The sequence below is a fragment of the Melanotaenia boesemani genome, chromosome 12 (genome assembly GCF_017639745.1).
Source record: "Melanotaenia boesemani isolate fMelBoe1 chromosome 12, fMelBoe1.pri, whole genome shotgun sequence".
Taxonomy (NCBI): Eukaryota; Metazoa; Chordata; class Actinopteri; order Atheriniformes; family Melanotaeniidae; genus Melanotaenia; species Melanotaenia boesemani.
The window spans coordinates 2,973,072-2,991,252 of NC_055693.1; the positions used below are offsets into that span (position 1 = coordinate 2,973,072).

Below are 18,181 nucleotides of genomic sequence, written 5' to 3' on the forward strand. Positions count from 1 at the left end.
CGAACCCTGCTAATTCCAAAGATGGATGGCAGGGCTACTCGGTTCAGTCCAGTCCAGCAGGTGTTCCATGCACCCCTGCACCAACACACCTGAGTCAAACCTAATGAGCCACTAAATTCGGATTTAGGTTTAATTCGGAATTAAGTGTTTACAAGGTCATTTTAAAGAGTATTTAATTTTTTTATTCTGACTTAAAGAGGAATTAAATCTCTCGTGTAAACGTGGTCATTGTGCAGAACCTGACAAGCTTTAGATCCACTTTGAATCAGGTGTGTTGAAGCAGGAATACAATGAAACCTGCTGGAAAGGGTTGAACCGCACTGAGTATACGATAAATGGGAACCCAGTCCCTCCCTCCTGTAAATTAAAAATGTGGACAAAGAATCATATCATATACTATGAGATTAAAAAAAGTCACAATAATAAGATTCAAAGCATAATCATGAGATTTTAAAGGATTGTGGCTCTTGAGGACAGACGTTGGCCACCCCTGGACTAGTTTATTAAAATGAGTATAATCATGCTGTAATCAGTCTGTCCTTATTTTGAAAACAATGTGGTGGTCAGCACCTCAGCCTCACAGCCAGAGCGTCGCTGGTTCGAGCCTCGGCCGGGGGGAGGCGGAAACAGTGGCCTTTCTGTGTGGAGTTTGCATGTTCTCCTGTGTATGCCTGGGTTCTCTCCGGGTAATCCGGTTTCCTCCCACCATTCAAAGACATGCATGTTAGGTTAACTGGTCACTCTAAATTCTCCCAGCAGTGAGTCTGAGTGGTTGCTTGTTTCTGTGTTGGTCCTGCGATGGACTGGCAACCTGTCCAGGTGTACCTGCCTCTCACCTGGTTATTACTGGGATAGGCTCCAGCTTCCCTGCGAGCCTTAGCTGGACGAAGCGGTACAGAAAACGGATAAATATTAAAACTTTTTACATAAAAGGTCAATCAAGTCAAACAATGAAAATCCAAATCTGCAGCAAAAGGCAGGAAGTTCAGGTGTGACGCCGCTCTGTATTCACCTCAGCTGGAATCTCCACTGAAATAACTCAGGAAGTAACAGAAGCTGAAATTAGACTAAAACCAGAGATTCAGCCGTGTTAATTCAAACTACAGACAATCATGACCATCGCAGCTGTTAGACTTTCCAGTGTGGAAGTACATTTCCACATTTATTTACCAAATTGTAATAACAGGCACAGGTAAACATGTCACTTATTTCCAACAACACAAATTTCAGCCTTGTTTATTTTACAGAATTCTTCCTTTAATGAGCTGTAAGACGGAGTCTTCCCGGAGCTGGAGGTAACCAGTAACATGAATACAGCAACAGGAGGCCATCAGTCAGAGCTGAGGGTCATTTTATGTGAGCAGCGATGCATTCAGGGCCGTGTACTGTAGCTGGAAACCACCACCGGTGACGGAAGCATCAGAGAGAAACTTCAGGGTCATCACGTTTCCTGTATCACAACAGAGCCATGAGTTAGCACAGTCACATGTGTACGGAAGCCCATTTCTATCAACATTAACTAAATAAGGACAAAACTAAAGTCTTTGAAAATGCCCTGTTAAAATGTTATTTTTCTAATGTTAATTTTCTAAACATGCATTTATGGAAATATGTAAACAATCTATGTAAAACCCCAGTTCCAAAAAAGTTGGACGCTGTGTAAAATTAAACAGAATTCTATATCTCATCATCCATCTTTTATTCCCAGTAGAAGATAAAAACATGTCAGATGATGAAACTGAGACATTTCACCATGTGGTGGAACATATGAGCTGATGGTGAATCTGATGCAGCAACATGTCTGGAAAAAGTAGTTCCAGGGTGATGTTCAGCACGGTGTAAAAAGTAGTTCCAGGGTGATGTTCAGCACGGTGTAAAAAGTAGTTCCAGGGTGATGTTCAGCACGGTGTAAAAAGTAGTTCCAGGGTGATGTTCAGCACGGTGTAAAAAGTAGTTCCAGGGTGGTGTTCAGCACGGTGTAAAAAGTAGTTCCAGGGTGATGTTCAGCACGGTGTAAAAAGTAGTTCCAGGGTGATGTTCAGCATGGTGTAAAAAGTAGTTCCAGGGTCGTGTTCAGCATGGTGTAAAAAGTAGTTCCAGGGTGATGTTCAGCACGGTGTAAAAAGTAGTTCCAGGGTGGTGTTCAGCACGGTGTAAAAAGTAGTTCCAGGGTGGTGTTCAGCATGGTGTAAAAAGTAGTTCCAGGGTGATGTTCAGCACGGTGTAAAAAGTAGTTCCAGGGTGGTGTTCAGCATGGTGTAGCATCTCTTCTTCTAACATGTCTGGAAACGTCTGGGAAGTGAGGAGACCAGTTGCTGGAGTTTTAGGAGAGGAATGTTGTCCCATTCTGGTCTGATGCAGGATTCTAGCTGCTCTACAGTCCTGGACCTTGGTTGCTGGATTCCTGCTTCCATGATGCTCCAGATGTTGTGTATTGGTGAAAGGTCTGGACTGCAGGCAGGCCAGTTCAGCAGCCGGACTCTTCTCCTGTGAAGCCATGCTGCTGTGATGGATGCAGGATGTGGTTCAGCATCGTCTTGCTGAAACCTGCAAGGTCTTCCCTGAAAGAGACGTTGTCTGGATGGGAGCAGATGTTGCTCTAAAACCTCCATGTACTTTTCAGCATTGATGGAGCTTCACAGATGTGGAAGCTGCCCACGCCATAGGCACTAATGCAGCCCCATCCCATCAGAGATGCAGCTTTTCACCTGTCCACTGATAACAAGCTGGATGCTCCCTCTCCTCTTTAGTCTGCAGGACACGCCGTCCACGCTTTCCACAAACTAGTTCACATCTTCATCCAGGTTTCCACTTTGCCTCAGAACATTTTAAATGACCTTTGGTCCAGAGAAGACGCAAGAAGCCTCTTCTGGATCTTGTTCACCTCTGGCTTTCTTCTCTGCATGATGGAGCTTTAACCTGCATTTGTGGGTTTCAGGGTGAACTGTGTTCACAGACAGTGGTTTCTGGAAGTCTTCCTGAGTCCATGCAGTGGTTTCCAGTAGAGAATCATGTCTACTTTTAATGCAGAAGATCACCAGTATCCAGCCTTGTCCCATGCACACAGAGATTCCTCCTGAATCTTTTGATATTCTACACTGTAGATGGTGGATCTTCAGAGTCTGAGGAACATTTTTCTGAAATTGTTCCTCAGTTTTAGATCCAGTTTGTCTCAGATTGGTGAAGCTCTGTCCATCTTTCCATGTGAGAGACTCTACCTCTCTAAAATGCTCCTTTTATATCCAGTCATGTTACTGACCTGCTGCCATTTAACCTGGTTAGTTGTCAAATGCTCCTCCAGGTGTTTCTGGTTTGTACCAGGTACTTTTCCAGCCTTTTGTTGCTCCTGTTCCAGCTTTTTCCAGACGTCACTATCAGCTCATATTTTCATCACATGGTGAAACGTCTCAGTTTCATCCTCTGACATGTTTATATCTTCTACTGGGAATAAAATATGACTTGATGAGGTTCATAAATCATTGCTTTCTGTTTTTTTTTTTTTTTAATTTTAAATAGAAACCCGCCGTTTAAGAATTGGGGTTGTACCAAGATTTACATCCTACTTAATAATTTAAGTATCTATATTTCTGTAATTAAAAATAAGGATTCATCCGCCTCTTAATTTAAATATCAGACAGGAACTCACCTGTACTGATGATGTCATCTGGTAAATAATCACCGCAGAACCTGGAGACAGATAAAAAATAAAACCAGGTGAAACCAACATGTACAACTCCAGCAGCAGTGTTACATGAGGATGTTTGCTTGTTTCTTTTAGAAAAATGACAGATGGATTTAGTCCCATCTGCAAATAACAGCTCTGCACTCATCCAAGGAATTCCAGCTAGCTACACAAGAAGTCAAATAAAATCTAACTTTTCTACATCTCTGATAGACAGGACTCCATCTTGGTTAAAAATATTTCTTTTAGCAGCTGAGCCGATTTATTTCTCAAATTTAAACAAGACCTGTTGTGTTTTATGACACATCAAAGAGCCAATAAAAGACCCTCCCATTAGCAGCTACTGATCTGACCGATGATAAAACGGCACCACTACCTGAGTGACAAATGAAAAGCTCATTGGGTAATTATTTATTCGTCTAATGCAGCTACTCATTAGTTTCTATTGTCTGGGTTTGCAATCAAGTTCTGGTTTACAGTCAGTGGCTGCAGTAACAACCATGTCAACAGCAGGGGGCAGCAGCATACTGCAGGATCTGGCACGAAACAGTAAAGAAGACAAGGAAAATCCTTTGACACCTTTTGATACACGTTTGCATCAAACCACCTCCGTTCTTTATTTTTATTTACTTTATTTTTGTTTCATAGATTTGTTTAGACTTTATTTTCCCTAAAGGGATTGTTTTTCACAGTCTATTCTATTCTGTTCTACAGTCATTTAGCAGACGCTTTTATCCAAAGCGACTTACATTTGAGAGCAAGAACAACACAAGCATGAATTCAAACAAGATGGGACGTCATAATTAAGTGTCAGACAACTTTTGAGTCCAGTTGGACCCAGGTGCTGTCATGTAGTGCTAGTGCAGTGAATTAATTTTTTTTTTTTTTTTTTTTGTAGTCATTTTAAGTAAATACAGGATCACGATTCATTCATCAAACAATATCAACATGGTCATAAGTGCATGATTTCATCACACAATATCATCTTGGGCATAAGTGCACACAGCTTCTTCAGTGCTTGGTTGAGCCAAAAAGCTGGACAAATCTTTCTAGCTTATTTAGTTAAGCTAAATGTGGAAATGCTCCTTAAACAACTGAGTCTTTAGCTTAGTCTTAAAAGTGGATAAGGACTCTGCAGCTCGGACGGAGTTTGGTAGATGGTTCCACCACCGGGGAACAACAGAGGAGAAGAGTCTAGCTACTGATTTTGCTCCACGTTGTGGTGGGAGCACTAGGCGTCTTTCACTGGTAGAGCAGTCTGAGTCCATGGACTCCATGTCACCAAGTAGCAAATATTCAATACTGCACAGAACACACACACAAACACACAACACACAAACACCTGCCACACAAACACACAACACACAAACACACACACAAACACACAAACAAACAAACATGACAGGACTAGTCGAAGATAACGTTGAGCCCCAGGCGAAGCTCAATTGTAGCTCACCAAAAACCAAATATGTAAAAAACGCAGACTTTGTCTTTACATGAAGTTCCAGCAGCAGCACTGAGGAGTGTTTGGTGCTTCAGGATTTGGCATTGAACTGATGTATTTTACAAGTGCATTTGAAATATTTCACAAACTATCTATAAATATTCTCACAGTTCCATTTTATTATATGAACTAATTATTTAAAGTAAAACATGATATTTTACTGGATTACAATGCTACTGACATCAGCACACACAACAAATTAATTAAATCTTTGTATGATGTTAAATTATGTTAGCTAACACTCCGTACAGACCTCTCTGCTCTGCTTTGTTACCTCCATTTACAAAAATTAAACCGTGGAGTTGCCATCACTTTTGTTGTTGTTTTTTGGTTTTAAATGCTATTATATATATAGATATATATATATCTATATATATATGTATATAATATTTTTCACTACAGACTAGCGACTAGCTGAGACTCCTTCTAGTTATTGGGGTTTGTTGAACAAATAACTGACCAAGACATTACCGCCACCAAGTGGTGGGAAGCTGCATTGTAAGTGAGCTTCTAATGATAATGGTAAAATATTTCTTGTGTTTATAAGACAGTTACTACATGTAACTACGACAGTTTATGCCTCTTCATTTTAAGCCTATTAACTGCATCAGTTGGGGGAAGCATGAATGTAGCCTGCAGTGTAAATGCAGCCTTGTGGGCGGCTGTAGCAGGAGGAAGTCTTCTAACCAGAAGGTCGGTGGATTGATTTCAGGCTTTCACAGACTACATGTCGAAGTGTCCTTGGACAAGATACTAAACCCCAGCTTGCCCCTCTGATGTGCCAACAGGGTATGAGTGTGTGTGTGAATGGGTGGATGTAATATGTAGGGCTGCAACTAATGACTTTTCTGATGGTCGATTAGTCTCCAACTATTAAAACAACTAGTCGACCAATCGGATTATGTATCTCATGATTATTAAATGGCTCTTATTTCACTTTCAGCTTTTAAATCTTGCATGAGGTTGTTATGTAAATTCAACGTGCCTTGTCTTTAAATGTTCGAGCATTGCAGACGTACTTCCGAGGTACGCAAGGTCCACTTTACAAACCTCACATGTATTTAATTTATTTTGTAAGTTTAACATGAAGTTATTTCAGACATTTGACATGTTTGGTATCTATGGTTGGCCACCATATTTTTCCACCTGGCAGACTTTAATGCACATGTGCAACTCTCAGCAGAGATAAGAAGACGGCTGTGTCCGAATGTCCACCTTACTCCCTAACCCCTCGTTCACTACATAGGGCTCAACTATATATCACACTACATAGTGACTGATTCTCTTGGCGATTCGGACATGAAGCTACCTATTTTACCTTCGCCTAAGACCATGTGACTAATAGGCCATCACCACGGCGACCACAAAGCGCATCAAGATGTCATTCCAAATCCAATTCAAAGTTGTGTGTAAATAATTTTATTTTTATTCATTATGTTGTATTTTATTCTTTGTGGCATATCTATTCAATAAAGTATGTTTTTTCGCCTCCTTGCGCCATGTTGAGCTTCTGCCTGCAATGCATTGTGGTCTGTATTGACCCCTCTAGTGACCATCGATGCTCACTACTTTTCAAGATGCATTGTGGGTAATTTTGAGTGCCCTACTTTTTTCTCTCTGGACTGTCCGACACTCTGACAAAATGGCGTGACCCCTATATAGAGCACTATGTAGGGAGTAGGGTGCACATTCGGACACAGCCAATGTCTCACTATATAAATATATTTTTTCTTTCTTTGCCCATGTGCATTGAGCAACTCTAAGCAGCGATAGGGAAGAAGACGATGCTGGTAAACTTGGCTTGCAACTGCTCCCTTACCCACATCGCCTTTAGCACAGACCGGTGTTACACCAAAATCTGTGACCCATCAGAGTCTGTGATCACAGGAGGCGAAAGTGTAATTTTTCTGCATGTATGTCTTTGAAGACAAGCCAAGTCTAGAAAACACTTGTATTTAAGTTCATTACCTCTGTGATCCTGGCTATGTGAGGGTCACATACTATGTTAAAAACCATTTCTGCCATCAACAGTCAAAACCAACACCACACACACACACACACACACACACACACACACACACATACATATATATATATATATATATATATATATATATATATATATATATATATATATATATATATATATATATATATATATATATATATATATATATACATATAAAGTTATTACAGTGTATACATTACACAGTGGTAAACGTTGAACTTTTTAACCATGTAACTCTGGAGTCTGATGTCCCAAAGCAAACACACATTGACATACTGCTGTCAGAGGGCGGAGCTTACTCACTAATTGATGTCAGAACACCAATAATGTGTCTGTTGTTCTGGTTAATTTACAAGGTTAAAGACTGCATTTGCAGTCTGTATTTCTTTGGGTTCATTATAAATAATAATGTACACTATCGCCCCCTCTGTGGACACAGATTCTGATGGGTCAGAGATTTTGGTGTAACACCAGCACTGGTCCATGGCATCTTCAGTGGGGCCTGTTGTTTACGGCAGCTATGACTGCAGGCATCAAGCTTTTCCTGCAGCAGAATGTCCTACATGTACACACAAGGGGATGAGGTATTCATGTAGTGGATGTGTAGAGTCCTGTACTATTGAGATCATAATGCATGTGGTGGAACATTCATCTTTTTTCTAAACTGCTTACGCAAATGCAAGGTTGTGGGGAAGCTGGAGCCTATCCCAGGAATTAGCAGGTGAGAGGCAGGATACAGGCATTGGTACTCGGATCCTGTGGGACCCCAATAAAAATCTTGTGAGTGTGGGCAGTTTTAAGGTTGTATGGGGTGGGAGTGGGTGGCTATGAATAAACAGCACGTCCTGAGTTTGCTAGTTGATGGTTGGTAACAAAATTAATGCCAGAAAATCTAAAACTAAGGAAAAGAAAGGAAAATCAGATATTTTCTTTCTCAATATTGTTCAGATTTACTGTGATATTGGCACATTTGCTTAACAAATTTGTTATTTTTTGTTATTACAGCATATATTTAGACATCTGACAGGTTTTGGCCTCAGTTTACATGAACATTGTGATTCAAAACAGAGATTTTTGTTGAATATATTTTTTATTTATTCTTCTGTTATATGTAGGCCAGAGAATAAAATGGTTCTAATAAAAGCGAGGCAGCGGTAGTGGGCGGTAGTGGTCAGAATCTAGGTGGGAGTGGATGGGAGCAGGCAATTTGTTTGACCTCAAACGAAGGCTGCTGGTGATGCATTCTTCGCGGCCTCTTTTCTCCCAGAATTCATTGCACACAAGACGGTGGCGAATGGGCAACAAAGCTCCGAAGAGTACTTTTTACTTTAGTATAAACGTGACAAAACCAAGTACATTAAAAACATGTTTGTTAAACGGTAGTATTAAAACTCTGCAATATTTGATATTCGTGGATTTTCTTAAGGGGTTAACAAAGTGTGTACCAGCTGGAAAACAACAGAACGTCAGAGTTTTTTTTTAAACATTATTACTCGGTCGGTGTTAACGTCTCCTGTAAAATGCAAACTTTAAGGTTCAAGTGATTCAACGTCCTACGTTGTTGATATGGGAAATTGTCGTTAACTAGGTAGGCAGTCCCATTTCACGAACGTTAAGTGGACTTTGAAGTGTGCAGACTACATAGGACACTCCACAGCCTACGTAGTCTGCACACTCTGAAGGGTGCAGACCCTGTATTCTGACACACCTATTGGCCCATGCAGGGCTCTAACAGGGTTCACCTGGACAGGTCGCCAGTCCATCGCCGGGCCAACACCTAGAGACAAACAACCACTCACACTCACTCCTAGGGTGAGTTCACAGTGACCAGTTGACCTAACATGCATGTCTTAGGATGGTGGAGGGAAGCCGGAGTACCTGGAGAGACCATGGAAACTCCACACAGAAAGATTTCAGCTCATCCATCTTTGAAAACTACTACAGCTGTAGTTTCACACAGCAGTCTCCAATCACAGCCGAGCTCGTGTTCTTTATGCAGCTAAATTTAAACATTTAAACCCATGCATCTGGAACTGAAAAATACTATATTTCACATTATGATCAAGTTATTTTAAATGTACACACGTGTACATTTTCACATGTGAGTAGTAATCCTGACCACCTGAACTAACTCTCCTCATCGTACAAAGTAAAGTCACATCTATTTAGTCAAAAAGATAGAAATAGTTCTTTCTTTTTTCATGTACCTCTGGAGGGTCCTCAAATAACTGGAATAAGGAAATAACAGAATAAATTGCCCTAATGTTTCAAACTGGGACTTAAAGTAAAAAATAGAGCTAAAAAGGACTCAAATATAGATAATGATTGATGTGAAAACTTCACAAACCTTTGAATTTTTAAATTTTATGCTCTAGATAAAAAACAACCACAGTATTTGGTGTCTGGGGTGCGGATTGATGCGTGAAACCCCAAGCGAGCTGTAATGATCCTCACCTCCCAGCGAAGCCTGAGACGTCGTCGTAGCTGTCATACACCTCCAGATAATCTGCGAGACATGACATATCGTCCTCGACGTCAAACTCTAGGAAGTGGAGGTGGATCTTCTGACCCAGACGTGCCCGGATGTGCCAGTAGCAGATCTCGTCATCCTGATACTCGTCGGGGAACCCAGGAGACTGAATGATCTTCTGCTGGTCGGTCAGAACTCCTCCACACTTCTTAGCTGTCAGACAAATCACACACATGATAAAGCTTCTTGATTTCACCGATTTTTTGTTATTGTTTAAAGCCTGGTACCAGAGGTCCTCTGGTACCAGGCTTTTAGTTGTTTCTAAAGTCAAACCAAAACCTTTGGTGAGGCCTCGTTCCATCATAAAGGCCCTCATCTGTGTAAGAGCCTGCCAGGTCTGCAGAGACTGTTCATGTTTTTACAAAGAGGCTCTAGACCTGCATCTTTTAGCTTTTAATTGAACAATTTTATTTTGTTTAGTCTATTTTATTATTATTTTATTTTAATTACTTATTTTACTTGATTATTTAATTATGTAATTTATTTTAAAATTGTAGCTTTTCTATTCAGTTTTTATGGTTTTGTTTTACCAAAGTACATCGCTTTTATGAACTCCTTATCTATACTTTCAAACTTGTTGCTCTTCTTTGTTCTTATTGTTTTTCCAGTGTTTTCCTCATGGGGATCCTCAGTACCGGGATCTTTGGTGCTCGGTCTGCAGGGTTGTTGCCATAGGGATTGCCCTTTATTTGAGGGGTCCTGCACTGCAGCCCTATGGTTGCGGTGCAGACCTCGGCCTGCCCGGATCCGGGCCATTCTTGTGGTGGTGGCCTGTGTTCGTGGTGGCTCCTAGTGTGGACGGATGTCCAAGATATCGCTTCCTCACTGCAGCCTCAAGCCAGATTATATTTTATATTTATATTCAGTTAAGAGACATTGTTTTTATCGTGTAAAACACTTTATGAAACTTTTAACACGATTACAATAGAATGCAAGACATGTAGCAAGAACTGTGTTCAGATGTTCCAGACAGCTAAAAGTCATGCCCGTCATCCTCTTTACATCTGCGTATATTTCTGCTGAATAAGTTAGATGAATCAGGCAGATGTGCAAATCTTTCAGATGTGGTAGCTCTAAAACACTTAGCCTGTGTCTCAGTTATCTCTTACTCATTCACTCCATCTTATCCTCACTGGCACTTTTTCACTTCCTGCTGGTTTATTTTTGGTCTGGCTACGATAACTCACAGGGTGGGCCTGAGATTGCAGCTTTGAGTCAAGACAGATTAAGGACCTCTCCTCCACTGACACTGATTAGGTTCTCTTTGTCATCCCTCATGACTGACTCGAGACTGAAGGGACGACAACTTCCTGAGTGGATCCGTGGCGCCTCAGACTCTATGATGGTTTCTAACCTGTGGGCTCGGGTCTCCCCCGCTGGGACTCTGACTCTTTTTTAAGCTGTTAAAGTATCGATAACACCAACATCATTAAAATTCCTCCATTACAGCTTCAGTTAAATAAGCGTTGAAATGTGCTTGATAGTTTTTATTTTAATGAACTGAAGGGAAGAGGTGTGACAGAAGAAAGGTTCTCAGTTCTTTGGTGCCAAACATTTACACTCTGAACAAGCACTCATTAGGCAGAATCTGCTTCCAGAGTTGTAAACATTGATGCATGTTTGAGTTTATTACATATTGAGCTCATTAAGACTTAACTCCCTCCATCCTGGAAGTTCCTGAACTAGAACAAGACAGTAACTTTTATAAAATCAACCTGTAACAGTGAAGAGATCATCTGATTTATTGATACTGTGATTAAAAAAGGAGACAGAGTTTATTTGGTGTTAGTTAACTATTTAACTAGAGGTGTCCATCATCAACATCGGCCAATGGCTTCCTAAGATATTTATCTGCATGACACCTCTATTAAAACACCTGGAAAACTGCTCTGGTTCACTTTTTATTTTCTACTGTAGCACAGTCCTCATCAGATATTAATTTAACAATTCCTAGGATTTCTATACTCATTCCTAGATGAACTGGGCTGCCATCCTCTGGTTTTATACTGATAGAAATGTGTTTTTCTTTTAGTAAGAAATAACCATTTTCATCACAGTAATACAGAATTTAATCCTGACACTTCTCTAATAATCTCAGCTTTTTGTTGAGAAGTTGTGAATTTATTTCAGACAAGAAGCAGAAGAATAGCCCTCATAACGAAGAGGTTAAACAAAGATTTGCACTTTTCAATTCAAATATTGGCTGTTTTTCCATCCTCACTATGGCGGAATGATGCAGACAAACACTGATCCACAACCAAAATGAACTGGACAAATGTTTCCATATTGTATATTGCAGGCAATTTTTGCTTACTGTTGCTCCTTTTAATGAAAAAAGAAAAACCCCAAAAACTTCAACTTTTCAGGGTTTCAGACAAAAACGCTGAATCCACCACAGTCCAGTTCTGCTTTGCTGTTTTTCTAGGTTTTTCTTGAGACTCACCACATTGCCTAAGCCCCATGTAATTCAAGCAGAAACATCCACCACAGAAACCATCACAATGAGTATAAACGTGGTTATTTTGTCCTGTTAATCAAATCGTGAAACGATTTCAAACACCTCTCTCGACTGGATAGAAAATTATTTCCAAACTTCCAATCATGGTCAAATGTATAAGCTGATTTGATCGGATTAAAGGTGCTCTGTGTAAACGTGCCTAATGTCCACAGAAATGTTAACACAGCATCAGTTATTTGGAGATAGTGTGGTTATGGCCAAAGGGACGTGGGACAAATTGAGCAGGACACTATAGTCTACTAGGTGGAAGTTTTGCACCTCTAAACTGGTTTGAAAACAATATATAAAAAAGAAAAATTTAATGAAAATTTTTTTTCATTTTTTCGGTGGGGCGTGGTGCAAACTCACTCTTTGGTTCTGTTTCCTTTTATACATAGATGTCATTGGGCGCATTCACACTGGGGCAGTTTGGTCCACTTTAAACAAACACTGGTCCGCTTCCAGGAATAGTCCGGTCCTTTTGGAGCAGTGTGAATGCTCATTCAAACTTTGGTCCACTTGAAAACCAGGGGTCTTGGTTCACTTACAAGTGAATCCTGGTTCACTTACAGTATGAAAGCAAACAGACGTTCCAGTGAACTAAAGGGAGGAAATGATGTCGGATGTATGGTAACGCAGCATATCAGGTATCTGGCTGCCTCTCCTGCTCCTCAGACTGGATAGATTCTGGTGAAAACTAGATTAGGTTTGAACGGCAGCATAAAAACAGAAACCAGACTGTAAAAAATCATTGTTGCTACATTATTTTTTTGAGATTTAAGAGCCATTTTTGGTCCTGGCCAATCAATGAGCTGGATTTTCTCCTTCTTTCTTGATGGTCTTTTTGGGCAATATCAACCTTAGCAAGAAGATGTTGTAGCTGCGTGACATTATCCAGGTGGTTTAGTACGCTTGGGTAAAGCACAGTGTGAAAGAAAACCAAGTCAAATGACGGTGTGAAATTTTTTAGAATTTCCAACCTCATCAAACGTAATTCCCTGAACTATCCTGGTGTGAATGCTCCCTCAGAGCTTTCTTTGCACTGTAACCCCACCTGAAACCCTTGGCAAGTGGTTCATATGTGAACATAGACCAGCAAAGTAGTCTCTTCCAGTCTGCAACTGGTTTTCTATGGCTGCTCAAACACAAACAGGTTTGAGATCAAAAACTGGAACTCAATCTAAAAAGAAGGCAAAACAGGACTCAAATTCTACTTAAAATGGGAAATCAGAATTTAAACCAGAACACCTCACAAAATTGGATCTCGATTTATTTGAACGTGAAAGTTGGAATTTCACAGTTCTTCATAGAAAGGTTGGGCTGAAACGCCAATTGGAGGAACCTCACCAGCACTGGCCTCAAAATCCAATATGGCCACCATGAACATTAAAAGTGATGATAACTGCAGAAATAAACATTATTTTATTTTATTTATTTATGACATATTTATGACCCAAAAAAGGTTAGTAATGAACATGCTGCTATACTGTTTGTTTGTGTAAAATAATAGTAAAGTAATAGTGCCAATACCAGCCTGTCTGGTCAACAAGTCCATGTAAGTCCTACTGGTTATCTTAACCCGTAGCCACATATTCTTATGTTGTCAACCACAAAGTTGGACAAAGATATATTTTACATAAACACTCATTCAACCTCATCTGGTCCTCACAGTTGTTTGTACTAGTTCAAATGACATGAAGCAGGATCGGCTCAATATTAGTCTCAAACTAAAATCCTGCATTATGTTCAGTTACTTTCTAAGTTTGTTGTGTGGAGTCAATAAAAAACAAAGCATGAAAATATGAATTAGTACTGCTTTGGTTACATTAGTAAGCTAAAAGATTTACTCACAGTTTGGGTTGTAGCAGTAAACATCCCATTTTTCGCTCTTGTTCAGTCTGTATCCGTAGTTGATGATGCCAACTTTCCCAAACCCGCAGTTGGCCCCAGCCTTGACGATGGGGTAACCAACGCGTCCTTTGTCAAACCATCCCGCAGCACACACATGGAAACCTGAAATAGAGATGACAAATAAACTGTTGTAGACTCCCTTTCACTGCCTCCAGCAGACCAGCCTCTGTGGACGAAAGCCTGCTGGCAACCACTTTGTAGAGATGTGAGGAGTTTAGATCAGAATAAACTGTGCCGATGGATAAAAACAGGACCTCCCAGATTGTCTGTTGTGGGTAAACTCAGTTGCAACCACAGAAATTCAGGCAACCAGAGCTAGATTTGATCTGTGAGATGAGAACAGTGATATGATCTATCCAAGAAGGTGTTTGCAGCTCTTGTGGGACCATTTAAAATTTCCCACAGTCATGCAACAACAAAAGACTTGTGGAAAGATGAGTTTGATTCACTGCTTCCTATTAACCTTTACCCCTCCCTGCATGTTAAAAGCATTCCAGCATGTTAAAGATGTGTTACATCACAGTCCCATCCAGAAACCTGATGTTTTATGTGTTTTATGGGAAAGCGACAAGATAAAACACAACCCATTCTGTTTGCATCTAAAGGACTGGGTTGATAATGCACACTGTTTAGTAATGAGAGTAACAGATCAAACAACACTTCATAGCTCAATGAAAACCGTGCTCATAGCAGAAAGACACATGCTTTAATGGAAGTGTAATGATGTGTGTTTGAAAGTAAACGGCTGCGGACCTATTTGACGTGCTGCCTCCAGCTGTTCGTAAGTGGCCAGCTTCCCTCCCTCGTATTTGCAGACAGCCTTGGCCTCTTTATACGTCAGCTGGTATCTTCCTTTGCGAGACTCCCGGTGGTAAACGCCAGCTGCTTGTTCTGCCAGAGGGAAAAAGAAAAGAACAACTGCAGTCAGTCGTTTGTATCCCAGCTACCTGACACACACTTAAAAGAATGATCCCATAAGGTCCAAAACTAAACTCAGAAAGACTGATTTAGATTTTTAATTTAATTGGTCACTTGCTCTCTGGCCCTCTTAAAGCTGCTGATCCTGATTTGGCTGAACATATGCATGACTGCAAACTTGGCAGGACGCACCTCAGATTATCCACCACTTGATATTTTGATCTTTTCAACCTGTTTGATCAATGTTTTTACACTAATTAAACCTCATGCTCACTGCCTTTTTAACTCTGTCAGCTCTGAATGCCTCAAAAACCTCCTCATGAAAGACAAGGACCAAAGAACCTTTAGTTAAACAATGTGAGGAATTAAGTTTTAAACCTTGTTAACATGTCCATAAGATGATTTCTATGTTTTTCAAGGGATATCTTGAGTAAAATAAACACTATCAAAAAGCTTTTCTGCTTTGAATCTGCAGAACACCATCTAAAGCCTCAGAAAGACGGCCCATACCATATGGTCCACGTTTAAGAATTAAGGAAGCGACTACTTGTGAGGTGGGAATGTAAATATATTTTGCATGTGTGGTGATAAACCAACGAAATTACAGCACAATATACAGGGAGAAGTTAGCCAGGGGCTAGCAGACATTAGTGGTCACTCAGCCTGCCTAAGAGAGTAGGAGTTAGCTGCTATAGCGACTCAGCGCTTACAAGACTAAGGGCAAGGCCTGATTCAGCGTGTGGGCACCTGCCACTATCAGCTGAGACTTGGGCTAACATACCAAGCAGGCGGTAGGTGCTAGCTGTTAGTAACCAAGACTCAACCTAGCTGATCCAGTTGTTGTTAGCAAACAGCCTCAGCTAATGTTAGCTATCATTAGCTGTTAGCATTTGGGACTTGGCAAAGTTGTGTGAGTGGGCTCTGGCCACTAGCAGCTGGACTTTGGCCTAATGTAGCAAACGGGCGCTAGCTGTAAGTAAATAAGACACAAGTGTAAGCAAACACATATACCTTGCTTTGCAAGCTAGCTGCTTTGCATTTGGGATATGGCTAAGAGCAGGCACTCGCTGCTGTTGGTGGGATGCCAAGTTAGCATATTCATAGATCCCCATTAGTGACAGGAAAAATATAGTTATACCTAAACCACGTGAGTTTTTTGTTTGTTTGTTTGTTGGTTTGTTTTTTAAATATTTGTTATGAAAAACAAATAAGTGGTCCGTTACCATGCAGGTTAAGACTGAGCTAAATTAAATTTCAGTCTGTCATAAACATTTATTGAACATACATTCACTTTTTCACCAGGACTGACAGAACAAATAAAAATACATAAATAATACACATAGAAACCCCAATCTGAGTAAACATGTCACAGATTTAAGTCACTGGTAAAGTCATTTTAAGACCACGAGGAGTTGGAATCAGTAAATTCTGCCAGAGGGACAAAGAGTGGAGATTTATATAAAAATGTTTATTCAACCAAGCCAAACTGATAAACTAGTAAAAAAAAAAAACTCAAGCGTTCAAAGTAAAAAGGTTGGCATTAAGTTAGAGTTAAAGATGTCTGACCAGGAAGGTCAGCATTGTTTAAACCATATTTTAACAAAAAAAGAGGCATGTATTCCCACAATGATAAAGTCATTTACCAATGCATGGTCATTCCAGGGGATTTGGAGATTCTGAAAAGTCCTGAGATTAAGTCATTTCCACTTGTATGAGAGTCTCACGCAGCACAGCCAGGTCATAAACATGCTGTTTGGCACAAGCTGCTGGATTTCAGTACAGTCTATTAATCCCTGTTACTCCTCACTCTGCCTTTAACCGAGTAAACCTAATTTTAAATGAATGAGAATAATAGAAGGAAAAATAATGCAGAATAACACAATGAGGCTCATAAGACATACAATTTCCAGCATGAAAATGAAATATTTATATTTACCCAGCCATATTGAATTATGAAATATTCCATTTTTGAAGCCCCATGCCTGCGTCTCGTTCAGCAGGAAGCTGAGCAACCAGAAGAGAGCCAACACATGCATCCTGCAGTCGTCAGTGAGCAGCTGCTTTCTGCAGATGTTTCCAGCAGCTCTGTCCTCTGGCGCTCGGCTGCTGCTGCTTTATATGCCTCCCCAGGGAGGTGGGAAGTGTCCAGTACTGCGAGATAATTAACCACAGCAAGTCTGGCTGCACTATTTAGTTTTACAAGATGTCTTTCCCCCCTTTTTTTCTCCCACACTATATCATTATAATATCATTCCATCATTTAAAAATTTACAAGTATTTTTTTCTGTTTTGAAAAAGAAATTCTGACACAACAACAGTATAAAATAATTCCCATGCCAAGTTGTGATATTTAAATCTGGAATTTTCTTACATATTGTGGTTGTAAAATATTAAACAGTAGTTTAACATAAAATATAAACTTTTTATTTACCAAGTGGACACATTTCTACTAATAATAAAAACAAATAGTTTTTGAAGATTTGGTTGACTAGTCACAGATATAACCTTTAACTGAGCAGTTTTTCTTCACCTCGTTGGAAAACACATTGGGATTATATGAAATTAAAGAGAGATGGTAGGAGAAATTTATGTTGCTCCAAACTAAGAATCCCACCAAACGGAACTCTGATGAAGCTGCTCAAAAAGATATTCCACAAAGAAACTCACCATATGTTGCCTAATAGGTTCTTATTATGATCTTTATTTGGAGTCTGTGTCATTTACACTCAGCCTCAGCTTTATTAGTTATTCCTGTTCAGCTTCCGGTTTGCAGCATATAGTCATGTAGACATGATGAAGACAACTTGCTGAAGTTCAACCTGAGCATCAGGATGAGGAAGAAAGGGGATTTAAGTGATTTTGAACCTGGCATTGTTGTTGGTCTTAGTATTTACTGGGATTTTCACCCACAACCATCTCTAGGGTTTCCAGAGAATGGTCTGAAGAAGAGAAAACATCCAGCGAGCAGCAGTTGTCTGGACCAGAATTAACCAAAAGAATGGAAAAACGTTGCTGGTCTGATGAGTTCAGAATTTGGTGGAAATCTAGGGTCCAACTCGATACTACCAAGGTGTTCCTGATGAAGTAGACATGTTTCTCTGTAGGGGGTCACAACTGTAAGCTATCTTTCA

General features: G+C 40.2%; 1 protein-coding gene across 1 annotated transcript; it reads right to left on the bottom strand.

Annotated features, from left to right (window-relative positions):
• Window positions 1-1,147: 1,147 nt before the first annotated feature.
• tnfaip6 (tumor necrosis factor, alpha-induced protein 6) lies at window positions 1,148-17,122 on the bottom strand. The gene is made up of 6 exons (XM_042002007.1): window positions 16,987-17,122; window positions 14,886-15,023; window positions 14,073-14,234; window positions 9,649-9,877; window positions 3,647-3,687; window positions 1,148-1,450 (listed from the first exon to the last, which is right to left on the bottom strand). The coding sequence occupies exons 1-6, from the start codon at window positions 17,084-17,086 to the stop codon at window positions 1,353-1,355; spliced, it is 768 nt and encodes a 255-aa protein (XP_041857941.1). The 5' UTR covers window positions 17,087-17,122; the 3' UTR covers window positions 1,148-1,352.
• Window positions 17,123-18,181: the final 1,059 nt, after the last annotated feature.

Coding starts and splice junctions, on each gene's coding strand:
- tnfaip6 (XM_042002007.1), bottom strand. CDS start 17,086: ATGCATGTGTTGGCTCTCTTCTGGTTGCTCAGCTTCCTGCTGAACGAG. Junction 15,024..16,986: donor TCATAATTCAATATGGCTGG/GTAAATATAAAT, acceptor TCCCTCTGGCAG/AACAAGCAGCTGGCGTTTAC. Junction 1,451..3,646: donor AGATGACATCATCAGTACAG/GTGAGTTCCTGT, acceptor GTTGTGATACAG/GAAACGTGATGACCCTGAAG.